Source organism: Phacochoerus africanus, chromosome 2 (genome assembly GCF_016906955.1).
Source record: "Phacochoerus africanus isolate WHEZ1 chromosome 2, ROS_Pafr_v1, whole genome shotgun sequence".
Lineage (NCBI taxonomy): Eukaryota > Metazoa > Chordata > Mammalia > Artiodactyla > Suidae > Phacochoerus > Phacochoerus africanus.
In genome coordinates, this window is record NC_062545.1 from 184,196,603 (window position 1) to 184,212,827 (window position 16,225).

Here is a 16,225-nt window from a genome sequence, read left to right on the forward strand (position 1 = left end):
CTTCTCACAGCCCAAGTGAGTTGCTGGCTCCTGTGACTCATGGTCCACATACTCCATCCTCTACAATCTGATAAGTGCTCTACTCTGGGCTCTCAAAGGTCATCAGTGACTTCCTACTTGCTGAATTCAATTATCTCTTCTCAGTCCTCATCTTCCTTGCTCGCTGTGCAATATCTGAACTGTGACTTACTAGGGCAGAGATGGCTGGTTGACCATTCTCCCTTTTCCTAACCAACACAACTCCATTTCTATTCAAAGTGTTAATATGTCCAACTGAAGGGCAAAACTTCCTAGCCCTTCTCTCAGTAGAGATGGCCTTAGAAACAAAAGCATATGTGCTTGAATTCATTAGGTTAAACCAGCTGCTATAAAAAATAAACCCTAAATAATCAATCAGCTTAGATAATAGTACTTTCTTACTCACATAATACCCAAAATGTATGTTCTTAGCCAGCAGAAAACCTTCTACATGATCATTCTGTGACCCAGCTCCCTTCTCTATTTTGGTTCATCCTTTTCTAGGATTTCAGCGTCCTCTACAGTCAGCTAGTAGATGGAGAAAGCAGATAGAGGATGGCATGTAGGGGCCAGAACTCATCTACATGATGGGACATAACTGCAGAGGCATGAAAATGTAGTATATGTGACTGCCCAAGAGGAGGAAATGGAAATAGTGGGAAACCAGCCAGTCTCTTTGGCCCACAGTTAAGCCATTCAAAATGGAGTCTAGCCTGACCAAATCATTAGGCATGATTGGAACAGGCCATAGTAACTGCTCCCAGACTAGGAGGATTCTAGGTCAGAAAATTTTACCCGATCAATCTTTTAAGCCAAAGATAAACATTTCTTAGACAAATACCATATAATATCACTTATATGTGGAATCTAAAATATGGCACAAAGGAATTTATCTACAAAGCAGAAACTGACTCAAGGACATAGAGAACAAACTTGTGGTTACCAAGGAGGAGGAGGGAGAGAGTGGGATAGATTGGGAGTATCAGGTTAGTAAATGAAAACTATTACATTTAAAATGGGTAAGTGGTGAGGTCTTACTGTATAGCACAGTTGCAGAGGGAACTATATCTAATCTATTGGAAACTATATCTAGTCTACTGGGATAGACCATGATGGAAGATAATACAACAAAAGGAATGTATGACAGGTTCACATTGCTGTATAGCAGAAATTAGCACAACATTGTAATCAGCTACACTTTAATTTAAAAAAAGAAAAAAAAACAAAGATCAGCATTTCTTCTTTACTCTCAGCCATAACAAGTTTAATATTCTTAACATTTTTTTCCCTTATTGGTGTCATAATTTGCATTCTGCAATAATAAGAACCATTTCTAATCACAATTAGACTTGTGAATTTTTATAGTTGTGAAAAGTGAAGTCTGAAAAATACTGAGATACCACATCTTTTTTATTCATTCGTCTGTTGATGGACATTTAGGTTGCTTCCATGTGTTGGCTATTGTAAACAGTGCTGCAATGAACATTGGTGCATGTATCTTTTCAAATTATGGGGTTTTTTCCTGGGTAGATGTCCGGGAGTGGGATTTCAGAGTCATATGGTAGCTTTATTTTTAGCTTTTTAAGGTATACTTATACAAAGGAATATTACTTGGCCATAAAAGAATGAAATAATGGAGTTCCTGTCATGGCAAAGCAGAAATGAATCCTACTAGGAACCATGAGGTTGTGAGTTCAATCCCTGGCCTTTCTCAGTGGGTTAAGGATCTGGTATTGCCATAAGCTTGGTGTACATCGCAGACGCAGCTTGGATCTGGCATTGCTGTGGCTGTGGCATAGGCCAGCGGCTACAGCTCTGGTTTGACCCTTAGCCTGGGAACCTCCATATGCTGCAGCTGTGGCCCTAAAAATACAAAAAAAAAAAAAGCAAAAAAAGAGAATGAAATAATGCTATTTGTAGCAACATGGATGGACCTAGAGATTATCATATTAAGTGAAGTAAGCCAGACAAAGACAAATATCATATGATATCATTTACATGTGGAATCTTTTTTTTTAAATGACACAAATGAACTTATATGCAAAATAGAAATAGACCCATAGAAAAGCTGAAGTTACCAAAGGGGAAAGGGGGGAATAAATTAGGAGCTTGGGATTAACGTATATATCTATATGACATATACAACATATATGTTATACTATATATAAAATAGATAAGCAACCCTATTTATAGCACAGAGAACTACACTCAATATTTTGTAATAATCTATAAGGGCAAAGAATCTGAAAACAGATATATATGTATGCATAAATGAACAACTTTGCTATACACCTGCAACTAACACAACATAGTAAATCAACTATATTTCAATAAAAAAATAAAATAAAGACCAGATAAGAAAAAAAAATGAAAAATACTGAAATAAAGAAATAGACGGGAGTTCCCATCCCGGCACAGTAGAAACAAATCTGACTAGCATCCATGAGGATGTGGGTTTGATCCCTGGCCTCACTCAGTGGGTTAAGGATCTGGTGTTGCCATGAGCTGTGGTGTAGGTCACAGACACGGCTCAGATCCCGCATTGCTATGGCTGTGGTGTAGGCCCGTGGCCACAGCTCGGATTCGACCCCTAGCCTGGGAACCTCCATGTGCCATGGGTGCAGCCCTAAATAAATAAAAAAAAATAGATGAGATAAACTGTACTATGAATTTGTATTTTAAATCCCCAAAGGAAGCCAAAATTGCAAAATATGAGTCATGTTAGTTGCTATCTACAATAATGCTTTTTGCCAAATATCAAAAAAAGCACAAATGAGGTTTATAAGATACACCGGGATCACGTTGTCTTACTGCCCAGATTAATGACACCTTTGTTAGTTTAATTCTCTATGTTAGTTTAATGCTCTCTGCAGAATGTAAATCAAGGTCCTTCCCAACATTTCCTTACCACAGTTACTGTCTACTCTTGACCCACCAGTTAGTGGCCCACCTACAAACCATCCTTCATTTGGCTCAGATTATTCTCTAATAGGAAGATATTTATCTGTATTTAAATTCAAGGTGATCACATTTGAACCAGATCATTTCTCCTCCTTTCTCTCCAACCTTATTAACAGTAATAGGAATCATCCATTCTTAAACTTAGAGGTTTCCAACTTTTCCAGTTGTTTGTTCTCAAAGCTCCCCTGCTAAGAATGTGTGTTATTTCAAATAACTCATTTTTCATATAAATTAGCAGTCACATATAAACAAGTGATTTCAAAATCCAGTCGCAATTACTTCCTTCAGGTCTTTCTCCCGAGCATGTCTGGATACACAAAATAATTTTGAGCCCCAGATTTGCATTTGCATACAACTTAAATTTATCTGGCCAGGGTTTTCTGCCTGCTAGTTGAGTACAGAAAAATGTCTTAGCTACTTAGAGGGTTGGGCTGCACCTCACAGGCATACAAGGCCTGTACTTGCCCAGTTTGAAGACCAAAGAAAGAACCTGGAGTCAGCAATAAAGACACCAATGGTTTAAAGATGGGGAAGCTTACGCTTCTGAAGCGAGACTTCTGGAGAGACACGCCATCATATTGGCTGGACAGGCAGGCAGGACATGGTAGCATTCTTCACTTCCAGGGCAGGGTGGGGGTGGGGAGGGTTAGATTGCCAGTTATGAGGAGAATTGACTTCCATTTGGCTCATTAGTTACCAAGGAAACCAGCAGAGGGGCATGCCCCTCACAGCCCCTTTGATGAGAACCATCACTAGCTGGGGCCTGGGGCAAGTATACAGAAAGGTCAGTCCTGAGAGTAGGTGAAGCAGGAACTGGTAGAGCAGGGAGCTGGACAGAGAGCAAAAGAAGAGCCATCTTTAGTGGCCTGGCCACGCAGGAAGAGATAAAAATTGCTTTAAGACTCAGGATAGAGACTTTCAGGACAGGAAAAATGATAGAAGGCATCATGGTCATTCAGTCATTTGGTAAATATCTCTTGAGAGCCTATTGTGTGCCTAGCAGTGTGTGCTGGGACCTCGGAGACAAAGCTGAATAAGACACAGTGCCCCTATCCTTGAGAAACTCACACCCCAACATGCAATCCCTAAGAAAACATAGTAAATGTGATGGGGCTTTGAGGGAACCCAAGGCTTTATTAGGTTTGGAGATGAGGGTGAGGGACTTCTGGGAAGAAGCTGAAGAAGACTGTTGAAATAAAAATCCAAGACTATGCTGAGAAAATCTAGATACAAAAAAGTATGAATGAAAAAATTGCATCAGGAATTTCCACTGTGGCTCACTGGGTTAAGAACCCAACATAGTGTCCATGAGGATGCAGGTTTGATCCCTGGCCTCGCTCAGTGGGTTAAGGGTCTGGTATTGCCATGAACTGCAGCGAAGGTCAGCAACTGCAGCTCTGATTTGATCCCTAGTCTGGGAATATCCATATGCTGCAGGTGCGGCTATAAAAAGAAAAAATGAAAAAGAAAAAATTGCATTAGAATTCCATGACCTAGGTGTTGGGCTATCTACCCTGGGGTTACAGAAAGAAGTTTAGGGAGGAAATGCTTAAAATTTGGCTGTGATGACCGTTGTACAACTATAAACGTAATAAAATTCATTGAATAATAAAAAAATAAAAATACAAAAAACAATAAACCTGAGATAAGAGCCACTGCTTCTGGGTCTCAGCTGAGATGCCCACCAGCACCATCCTGGTGGTAAACGCTGTGATGTGCCACACAGACCCCCTTTTGGACAAAAGGGCTTCCTCCTCTGGCCACTGGCACACGGCCCTTAGCTGTCAGCACCTCCAGGTGTTGCCTTGTCTCAAAAGAGTTGCTGCACCCAAAGCCATGAGCCCTCCCCTGGGCCCCAGTGCTTGCCCATGCAAGGCCATAACACCCTCACCCCTAGTTCAGGGCAAGTGTGAAGGCCCCTTTCAGCTTCTGAACTTCCAGTTGGGTGGGTTCAGGCCTGCTATCAAAACAGTATCACAGCCTAACTTCTTCCTCTGCCCTATCCTGCTTCTCTTTCACAGGTGTTAATCCCCAAAGCACGCCCTAATAAATCACCTGCAGGCTAATCTCCATCAACAGTCTGCCTCACAAGGAACAAAGCAGCCACACCTGCCATCAACAACCCTCAGAACCACAAACTGCTAAAAAAATCTCCATAATCAGTGAACTGTCAAACATAAAATTGAGATAAGGGATGTGTGATTCCACCATTCCTTTATTCCCAGGTCATCAGCCAAAGACATTTTTCAAAAATTCATTCTGATTTTTCATAACTTTAAAAACTAAACTACAGCAAAACTATAACTGAGAGTATGTTTTCTCCCAGTCCCAAACATACAGTCCCTGATCCTGATTTACATGTGGACACAGAAGGTCAACTCAGGTTGGCCAAGACACCCACTCCCCAGGATCTCTGGAGGATTTAATCACTTGCTTTGGCAGCAAAAAAAATCAATGCTGAGAATGACTCCAAAGACCCTGCCCATCACCACCACACTGCTGTCTTGCCACCTTACCCAGTGCACGTGAAGAGCATCTAGCTTGGCCTCTAGCACACTGCACATGCTCCAAAATCGGCAGCTGAGTCTGTCCTTTACTTTTTTAGCTTTCCTCCTCTCTATTCTCTGCTCTTCACAACCCCCAGCCCAAAATATTGCTTAAAGGTCGGTAGGAATGAGGGATGGATTAGAATGGCCAAGATGGATCCAGGAAATATTATTCTTTTTCCTGATCTCCTCTTCCAAAACAATCTGGCCATAAGCATACACTTGTTCTCTGTTTAAAATCTTTTTTAGACAATTATTACAGATACCATACGGAAAATATCACAAACCCAAGAAGAAATTTTTTGACCTTCCCTTCTCAAGTTTAAGTCAATGTTTTATTTGCCTATGTCAACCTCTGGTTCTTATCCATGAGAAAAGATAGTTTCTGCATTTACAGGCCCATAATATAATTACATATTCAGAGATGTTCACATATTACCATGTATATTTTTCAGAAGATTTGTCTTATAACCCAATTAGGAAGCCTTGTACAGCTTTGCAGATAATGAAGATAGCTTTACTATGTAAGTGGGCCCAAGATATCTTCATTAGAAGGTTCTCTCTTAGAGGAAAAAAAAACAAGCAGCTTAGCCTTGCTACTTTGAAAATGATACTAAAATGTATAACCATGTAAAAGTCACATGACATTTGTCTTCCCTTCTTTGCTGAGTGCTCCTCAGGGTCCACACACCTCACTCCCATGCCCGGCATAAAGTAAGAGCCCACAAAATACTCGATTCGAACAAATGATACTTTTCTGGGCTGAACAGTAGAGTTGTAAAATAAGATTTCTTAGGAGGGACAGGAGACTCCAAAGTTAGGGCTGAGAACAGGGCAGAGTGAACAAGAGCAAACAGGCAGGAAAGCAGCCGGAAACCCCATGGTAAAAGCCATCTACATTGGCCAGGAGGAAGCATGTGGTTTCCTGAATTGTATCCGTTCAAAGCCATCATCCTTTGAAGCCTGATATATAGAGACCACGTCAAGGATCCACAGCTGCCCCTTCAGCCACACTTCGGAGTTGTTTCTAAAAAGTTGGGTACAGGTTCCCACTGTGGCTCAATGGAAACAAGCGGGACTGGTGTCCATGAGGATTTGGGTTTGATCCCTGGCCCTGCTCAGTGAGTTAAGGATCTGGTATTGACGTGAGCTGTGGTGTGGGTCGCAGATGCAGCTCAGATCCTGTGTTCCTGCGGCTGTGGCATAGGCCAGCAGCTGCAGCTCTGATTCAACCCCTAGCCTAGGAACTTCCATATGCCACATGTGCAGCCCTAAAAAGCATAAATAAATAAACACAACAGTTCACATTCTTGGAAAGGGTGTGGGGGTCAAAGCAGCTGGAAGAGAGAAATCAAACTGCAAAAAATGGGAGTAGGTAAGCTTCAGAGAACATCCCTGTACAATGTCATTAGAGGAGGAGTCTTGAGCTAGAGTCCCCTGGGCCTCCTCAAGGCAGCATAGCGGGACTTCAGGATACTGTGAACATGCTGTAATTCATATAAATTGTATATCTGTGTGTCTGTCTGTCTGGAGAGGAGATCTCAGATTCTTGGGCCTTTTGAGTATCGAGCCTTCTACTTCTTCACCTTCATCAACTCAAATGAAGTGCTTCTAAATCCATCATTGTCAGGGGCTGAGGTAACCTATTAATTGAGTCAACAGATGTGAAAGGATTAGAGAGTGCTCAGCCCAAATAAACAGAAGCCTACAAGTGTAAGCTCTTATTATTTTTATTACTGTATGCCAAACATTTAAGACTTTCTCAATTTCACAACAACTCAATGAGGTTGGCATAAACCCCATATTCTATTTATTAGGAAACAAATTCAGAGAGATTGGGTAAACTTAACCCCCAGGGTCACACAGCGAGTGCAGGAGTTCACAACCATCTAATTCCAAAGCTGGGACTCTTTGTCTCCACCCCATGGCCTGAATTACTGGCCAGGTTTTCAGTCTGAAAGCAGCTTCTCAGGCTGCCCTTAAGGCTTTTACATCCAAAGCCCAAGGGTCTTACTCTCTTCCCGAGTCTATCCAGAACAGGCACTGGGCGTTAAAATGAACGTCTTCAAGCCAAGGCATAATTTGCTTATGTAATAGGGCCCCAGTCATCCCACTGAAATTCCACACTCAAGCCAGTTTCTCTCCCAGGGTATCAAGTGTGAGTTAAAGAAATAAGCCATGCTTATCACCATGCACTCCCTTGCCTCTATGATGCAGCCAAGCCAAAGACCAGAAGGTTAGAAATGCTTTCTAGCAGTCACAAACCAGAGTGAAAAAGCTCCAACCAAACCAAGTCTACTATTTTCTGGTTTCAAAATCCAAACTAAAAACCACAGTTAAACATTAGCTACTAAACAGTCCTCCTAAAGCAAGGGAGAAGCCTAACAATTGTGTTGCACTGAGCACTTCCTAGGTGTCTGCACTTTTCATATGTTATCCCTTTGTCTGGAAAGAGCTAAGATGTTACTCTTGTGAATTTAATCAAGTCCCTCAGGGTCACATGGGTAGTGAGTAGCAGAAGCAGGACTTCAACCCAGGTCTGATGGCAGCATCAGGGATCTTAAACACCCTCTACCCACCCTGACACAATGACACAATGTGTCTACCCACAATGACACAACCATTGTGATTCATGCTCTTGGTTTTCCCTGGAGCCACGTCCCTGAAATCTTGAGAGAAGAAGCTATGGAAGCAAGACAAATGGACTCTATAAACAGACAATCCCGGTTCCAGGATCTAGTACTTCGGTCAAGTACTAGCTCTGTCCCCTTGAGAGATGACAACCTTCCGAGTTTTCCCCACTGATGCAATCAAGCTCATCATTCCCGTTTCAGGATGCAGAAGAGAACGGAGCTATGCCTCCATTATGCAAATATCAGTTACCCTTTTCCCTCCTTAACCAACTCTTAAAAACCAGTAGTAGTGCTTTCTCAGCCTCCCCTTCCAGCTCAACTTCAGAGTTCTCGGCCCCCACCAGAGTCCCACCACACCACCACCACCTTTTCCTGCCCCTCTCCTCCTTAGTAGCTGCTTCATTAGGTCTCTTGCCTCCAGGGAGGACTGGTCTTGGATGCTGGGACTCTGCCTACTTTGCTTCTTTCTTTCCGACTCTGGGCTTGGGGGTCTGTATCTTCTCAGGACCCAGAGCTCTTCCCTGCGCTCCTCTGGGCCCTGCAAAGCCACCGCTGGGTGAGCACCGGCCTGTGCGTCCCGCCCCGCCACCCCCCCCCCCCCACCCGGGGCGGGGACGGGGTGTGACCCTAGAGTTTAGATAGGAGGCGCCTGCTGTGGGGAACACCCCTCCGCCAGCAGAGCTCTGTTGGCGGCGCAAGTCTCCCGCATAGCCGCGCACGGAGCTAGGGGCTCCTACACACCTGGCTCCCCGCCCGGCCCTCCCGCAGCCTCCGCCTCGGCCAGACGCGCCGCGCCTCCAGGCCATGAGGCCGCCGATCTACCGCTGCCACAACACCACGTCGGTGGAGAAGGGCAACTCTGCTACGATGGGCGGAGTGCTCTTCAGCGCTGGCCTCTTGGGCAACCTGCTGGCCCTGGGGTTGCTGGCGCGCTCGGGGTTGTGGTCTTGCCCGCCGCGCCCGCCGCCCTCGGTTTTCTACGTGCTGGTGTGCGGCCTGACGATCACCGACTTGCTGGGCAAGTCTCTTGTGAGCCCCTTCGTGTTGGCCGCCTACGCGCAAAACCGGAGCCTGCGGGGTCTCGTGCCGTCGGGCAGCTCTCTGTGCCAAGGCTTCGCCTTCTTCATGTCTTTCTTCGGGCTCGCCTCGACTCTGCAGCTGCTGGCCATGGCCCTGGAGTGCTGGCTCTCCCTAGGGCACCCCTTCTTCTACCGGCGGTACATCACCCCGCGCCGGGGTGCACTAGTGGCTCCCGTCGTGAGCGCCTTCTGCCTGGCTTTCTGCGCGCTGCCCTTTGCGGGCTTCGGGAAGTTCGTGCAGTACTGCCCCGGCACCTGGTGCTTCATCCAGATGGTCCACGAAGAGCGCTCGGTGTCAGTGCTGAGCTACTCAGTGCTCTACGCAAGCCTTATGCTGCTGCTGGTCCTCGCCATCGTGCTGTGCAACCTGAGCGCCATGCGCAACCTCTACGCGATGCACCAGCGGTTGCGGCGGCTTCCGCGCTCTAGCCCCAGGTACCACGCGGAGACCCGCGCCGGCGAGGAGGAGGAGACCTCGCAGCCTCTGGAGGAGCTGGATCACCTCCTGCTGCTAGCCCTCATGACCGTGCTCTTCACGATGTGCTCCCTGCCTTTAATTGTGAGTCGCTCGGCGCCAAGGCTGTGGGAGAGAGGAGCGCGTGGAGCCGCGGGTGCCGGGAGGGAAGGGTAGAGCGCGTCGAATGCGGCGCAAGAGGAGCTGCGTCCTGGGCTAGGAGGATTTGTTGCTGCGCTCCCCGATTCGTCTCCCTTCATAGCCTCGTGGAGACGGAACCGGGTTTATTGAGTGAAAAGAGGGAAAGAAAGGAAAAGTCTGAGCCGGACGGTGTCCCCTTAATCCTGCAAAACCTCTCCATTTGGCAGAACCCCCTCCTCTCTGCTTTCCTCTGGGAAGATCTCGAGGTTATTTTTGCACTTCAAAACTTTGAAGAGCAGAACTTGGCAGTAAGAGTCCTCTATCACTTCCCGATGGCTAAATGATGATTTATTTCGTTAGGCCCGCCCACGATTTTAGTGGTATCAGAAATGGGCAAACGGCATCTGGGAGTTCTTCTTCCCAGTGTTGGTGAGGAAAGAGAATAAGGGAAGGTGTAATCCTGCAAAGTGATTTGCATGGGTAAATGACTAAAGGCATAGGTATTGTTTTTTTAAACTCATGAGTAAACTTTGAGGAGCGGCTGGGGCCCTTTCTGGTGCTGCCCCTGCAGGGGGACGATGGCAGCAAAGGCGAAAGGCTGTTGGAACTAGCAAGAGTGTAAGTACGTTTCAGCTGGCCGTGTAGTTCTGATAACCTGTCTTGACAGGTTTCACCTCTATCTTGGCGAGCTAGGTGACATGAAAGCCGTTGTCTTGGGTTTCAATTTATTAATGGGGGTGGTGGAGCAGATTGAATTACCTCTTCGTTTTGAAGGTATTTCTTCCTATGGCCCTGCCCAAGGCCTCTAGGAGTGGCCGAAGTTTGAGAAAACTTTTCCAGCATTGCTCCTCTCCCCCTCCCAACTCCACAGTATACTTGTTTAACATGAACAGCATTTCATAGCCAAGTCAATATCTTTGGGATCCTGAGGCTTCCATGAATAGAAAAGTTAAGTTTCATGTGGCACTGTGGTAGTTTTGGACATTACTTTCAAGGGTGAATGAAGGTAAAATATAATGTGACATTTCCCTTAAATGAAAATGCCTTGGGCAAAAAGTCGTCTGTAGCATTATTGTGCGGGGTTAGGATCAGAACTCCCCCAAATAAATAAATAAATCTAGATATCTCTGCCTATAGAGATATAGGCATAAATATTTAGCAGTGGTTTTCAAACGTAGCACACTCGGATTCATCAGCAGAACTTTTAAAAACAGAGATGACTGGGTTCTATTCTACAGTTTCTGAGTCAGACATTTCATTTCTGAAGAATTCAGTGTCTGCTAATGCGGGGTCACATTTGGAGAACCACACTGTAAAGCAGGAGTTAGCAAACCATGGGTCAAATATGTCCTGCCTCACAGTTTTTGTACAGCCCTGGAGCTAAGAATAGTTTTTATAAATGAACATTTACCGTACATTTAATGATAGGGCACACCAACTCTGAACCCCAGCTGAGTCAAATGTGATTCCAAGAAAAAGGAAGACTGGCTCTTCTCCTTTGTAGACATGTATTACCAAAAAATATACATTATTATTATTATTATATTTTGAATTTCATCAATTAAAATTGTGGATATGAGAGTTCCCATTGTTCTTAGTGGGTTTAGGACCCAACATTGTATCCATGAGGATGCAGGTTCAATCCCTGGCCTCGCTCAGTGGATTAAGGATCCAGGGTTGCCCCAAGCTGCAGCATAGGTTACAGATATAGCTGGGATCCTGTGTTGCTGTGGCTATGGCCTAGGCCTGCAGCTTCAGCTCTGATTCTACCCCTAGCCCAGGAATTTCCATGTGCCACAGGTTCAGCCCTAAAAAGAAAAGAAAAATTGTGGAAATGTGTTTTCTCTCATGTTAATAAATTACCTACTAAATATTCACTATCTGCTTCTTGGCCCATAAAACTGAATGTTCAGCCCTTTACAGAATATGTTTTCAGACCCCTGCTCTAAGCCTTACTTACCTGTACTGTGACAAAAGCAGAAAGTAGTCAAATGCATGAATATCACGTCCTGTGTTTAAATAAATGTTTTAGTAAGAATAATCCAGAAAGCAGAATAATATGTTGGAAAAACACTGCATTTGACACATCCCTAAGGAAATATGAATAACACAAAGGGGCTTGTGAGGATGGAAGGAAATGAAGGATTTGAAAATGAGTTTCTAAAAAACTTGTAAAGTTCCGAAGACATGCAATGTGGACAACATTCTTCATAGGAACTATCATTTTCTAGAAAGGATAAGGGCTTTAGCATTAGACATAGGTTTGAATCAGGTCTCATCACTTACTACAATAGCAACTTAATCTTTCTAACCTCGGTTTCCTCATCTGTAACATGTATAACTTTTCTTCCTCTGTAAGATAGTTGTGAAGATATGTATATATGATTCAAAGTTTTATATATAATATATATAAAGATATATACACACACATATTTATAAGGATATCTCTTTCTATATAGTACCTAACCAGGTGCCTGGCCTCAAAAATTAGTATCACTAATTATTATTACTAATTATAATTTCTACTTATTATTGCCTCCAGGACATATAAAATTAAGAAATATAATCTCAAGAGATAGAGTAATGTTTTAAGGCACTGGTTCTCAAACTTGTTCTAGTTTAAGGACCCCCTTTTTACTCTTAGAAATTATTAAAGACCCAAAGATCTTTTATTAATGTGGATTATGTCTACTAGTATTTATGATATTAGAAGTTAAAAATAAGAAAAATGTTAGTTATTATTGTAAAACAAGTTAAAATGTGCTTATTTCTTGTGTCTTTGCATAGGTGAAGGAAAACTGGGATTTCAAGATGGTTTAGTGAATGATAATAAAGTTAGAGTGATTATAGCAGGGAACATAGGAAAAAGCATGGTAAGAGCACAGAAGTGCTGAGAACAGTCTCTGAAAATGTTAATATGTTTACCCTGTTATCTTAGAAAGATCTAGAAAATCCAAGAGTACATAGCACATATTCTATTACCCATGGGAGTAGTGATGTCATTCATTACACATCAGGCAGCCTCTGAAAGTGAAAAAGACAAGGAACATCTTTTTATGAAAATAGTTTTGACCCCAAAGACATATTGAAAGAGTATTGCGACCTCCACTCTTTGAAAATCACTTCTGGGGAATGGATTTAGTGATTGGAAAACATAAGGCTCTGTGGGAAGGGCATTCTTTTTTCAAATCTTGCTCAGAGCATAAATATTGCATTTCATGAAGCCAGTGACAAGTTTGTCAGAATATGATTTTTTTTTTTTGGTCTTTTTATGGCCACACCCAAGGCATATGGAAGTTCCCAGGCTAGGGATCTAATTGGAGCTGTAGCTGCCAGCCTATGCCACAGCCACAGCAAGGCAGGATCCGAGCTGAGTCTGCAATGTAGGCAAAAAGAAAGAAAGAAAGAAAGAAAGAAAGAAAGAAAGAAAGAAAGAAAGAAAGAAAGAAAGAAAGAAAGAAAGAAAGAAAGAAAGAGAGAGAGAGAGAGAGAGAGAGAGAGAGAGAGAGAGAGAGAGGGAGGGAGGGAGGGAGGGAGGGAGGGAGGGAGGAAAGAAAGAAAGGGAAAGAAATGGACTTAAAGAGCTAGAACAGAAAGTCAGGTCTAGGGTGTTGTGATGGATGAACTGGATGGGAGAGGACACGAATCAATGTTGCTCTCCTGGGCAGAGATGTCCAGCCAAGGTAAGTTTCTAGAGAGCTGACAACAGCAAAGTATTTTCTTGGACTTCTAATTCCAACAGAATTGGCCCTTCTCACACCAATTCTCTTTGGTGTTCAAAGCAACTGTGTACTTTAAACAAGCTGGGTGTGCATTCTGAGGTTATTCATTATTAAAGCCCTCTCTTCTAGGAGCAGTTCATAATGCATGATCTAGAGAATACTATTGATTAGCAGAGATGTTTCAAAAGTCTAGATTGTGGTCAAACTGACATCTGGTGACAATTAATAGAATAGGTACTTTGGTCACTGTCATAAATGAATAAATTTATGTCATTTCTAATAAGCTCAAAAAATAAAAGTAAAGGTGTTCCCCTGGTGGTGTCGTCTCTGTGGTGGCAAGGGTTCTATCCCCAACCCAGGGAAGTGAGTTAAGAATCCAGCATTGCCAGCAGCTGTGGTGTAGGTTGCAGCTGTGGTGTAGGTTGCAGCTGTGGCTCAGATTGGATCCCTGGCCTGGGAATTTCCATATGCCATGGGGTGAGCCAAAATAGAAGAAGAAAGAGAAGCAAGACAGTAACACACACCCAAAGATGGAGTGTAGGTGTGGATGTCTTCCTGAATGAGGAGCCACCGATGAGGTGATTTAAACCACTTATATAGGCCAGTTCTTCTGAGTCTTTTTCCCCCTTTGGCCAATTATCTTGTTTTATTTCTCAGAGCCATTCCTGATATACCTGCACATCATTTGGCCAAGATAGATTCCAGAGCAAGGGTTTATGGGATGGTTATGGGATGGTTATCAGGACTTATTATGGCCTGGCATACCATCCCTTTTGAACCCCTAGGAGTCTTTCTGCTCTGCTTATGTGTAGTTGGGAAAGGTCTCCTTGACCCCAGGAGTGATTGATGTTGTCATCTTATTGTGTTTTGTTTTGTTTTGTTTTTTGTTTTTAACTCCAGCAGAGCTCAGCTCCTGCCATTAACTTTCTCCTTAAACTGTCAAAGAGAACCAAGGCCCAATTTACTCAGCCTAACAAGTCACAGCTGTTCTCAGTCCTGGGGCCCATCTACCTCACAGGACTTCTGTGAGGATGAAATGAAGTTTTTAAAGTAAAATGCTTAGAGCCGTGCCTGGGAATATTAAGCTCTGTGTAGGCATTAGCCATTATTATTACTCTTAGTATTACTAAGCAGTGATGATGGGAGAGGTCTTCCAGATAGTTTGTCTTGCTAAGTGCACTGAATGGGAGTATATGAGTCACTGAAATGCTCTGCAGAAAAGAGAATAAAAAGGTAAGGAAACACTTATGGGAACACGCATCTCTTCTTGTATCCCTCGATTGCCTGAATGGGTCTGGTCTGTGCACTTATTCACATCCCCTCCCGTTAATGTTGAGTTTGCATATTTCCTGGCCCTTTAGAGCCCATTTTTGTCCCATTATGGATTTAGAATCTTAGTGGGCAAGGGGGATGTAAGAGAAAAAAGTAGCTGGCTTCCAACCAAGTGGGAAGTGCTGTCTTTCTTGGCCGAATGGCAGGAAGGATAAAGGGATGAGGCAGCTTGGTGGGCTCCCAGGAGGCCTCAGAGACCTCAGGAAAGAGCAAGACAGCAGGCATGACTGGGTAGAGGTAAGCAGGCTTATCTCTCTGTATGAGTTTTTTTCCCTTCCTAGTCTGAAAAGAGGATGCCAATCACAGAAAGATAAGATTTGTGCTAAGACGGAGTACTTTACATGCGTTATTTTCTGTCTTTCCATTGAAATATTTCCTGTCTCCTCGCATTGATTAAAAAAAATTCTATTTCAAATAGACTTGCAGACATAGAAAGCAAATTTACGGTTACCAAGGGGGAGGGATAAATTGTGATTAACATATATACACTACTATGTATAAAACAGATAAACAAGAAACTATCATGTAGCATTGGGAACTATATTTAATATCTCGTAATAACCTATAATGGAAAAGAATCTGAAAAAGAATATAGATACACCTGAATCACTTTGCTATACACCTGAAACATTGTAAATCAGCTACGCTTCAGTAAAAAAAAAAAAAAAAATTTAGAGGAGTTCCCTTGGTGCTCAGCAGGTTAAGGATTCGCCATTGTTAATGCTATGGCTTAGGTCACTGCTGTGGCTTGGGTCACTGCTGTAGCACAGTTTCTATCCCTGGCCCGGGAACTTACGCCCAATGCAAAAGCAGCCCCCGGCTCCCCAAGCCGCCAAAAAAAATATCAGAGAAAGGGAAAAAAAGTTTGTTTCATTGGTGTCTCCACACATCTGACATTTCACAAATATGACTTTTTTTTTTAAGGGCCACGCCTGCGGCATATGGAAGATCCCAGGCTAGGGGTCAAGCTGCAGCTGCCAGACTATGTCACAGCTACAGCAAAACTGGATCTCAGCCACTGCAACAGCTTGTGGCAATGCCAGATCCTTAACTAAGTGAGGAAGGCCAGGGACTGAACCCACATTCTTATGGATACTAGTCGGATTCTTAACCTGCTGAGTCACAACGGGAACTCCCACAAATATGACTTTGTTCTGTGCAAAAAAAAGGAGACTAGGAAGCAGGCAGAAGAAAGCAAGGAAGAGAATCTGTAGCTATGGGAGTGTGGTGACCCTGTTTATAAAAGATTCTATGGACTGGATCTGTCCCACTTAAGTCTTTCCTCTGCACAGCCACCCCTGCAGTGCTCGCCAAGCGTAGACTGGCTCCAGCACCTTAG

The 16,225-nt window shown here is 43.6% G+C and overlaps 1 protein-coding gene across 4 annotated transcripts in view; it reads left to right on the forward strand.

Annotated features, from left to right (window-relative positions):
* Nucleotides 1–8,837: 8,837 nt before the first annotated feature.
* The window catches only part of PTGDR (prostaglandin D2 receptor), a 50,375-nt gene continuing 42,987 nt past the window's right edge, over nt 8,838–16,225 (forward strand). For 3 of the 4 annotated variants that reach the window (XM_047767336.1, XM_047767335.1, XM_047767334.1), the window contains exon 1: nt 8,838–9,796. In XM_047767336.1, coding sequence (XP_047623292.1) covers nt 8,963–9,796 — 834 coding nt within the window. In that variant the 5' untranslated portion in view covers nt 8,838–8,962. Of the gene's footprint in view, nt 9,797–12,619; nt 13,113–16,225 lie in introns of those variants that run through there. The other variant, XM_047767337.1, reaches the window with a different exon arrangement.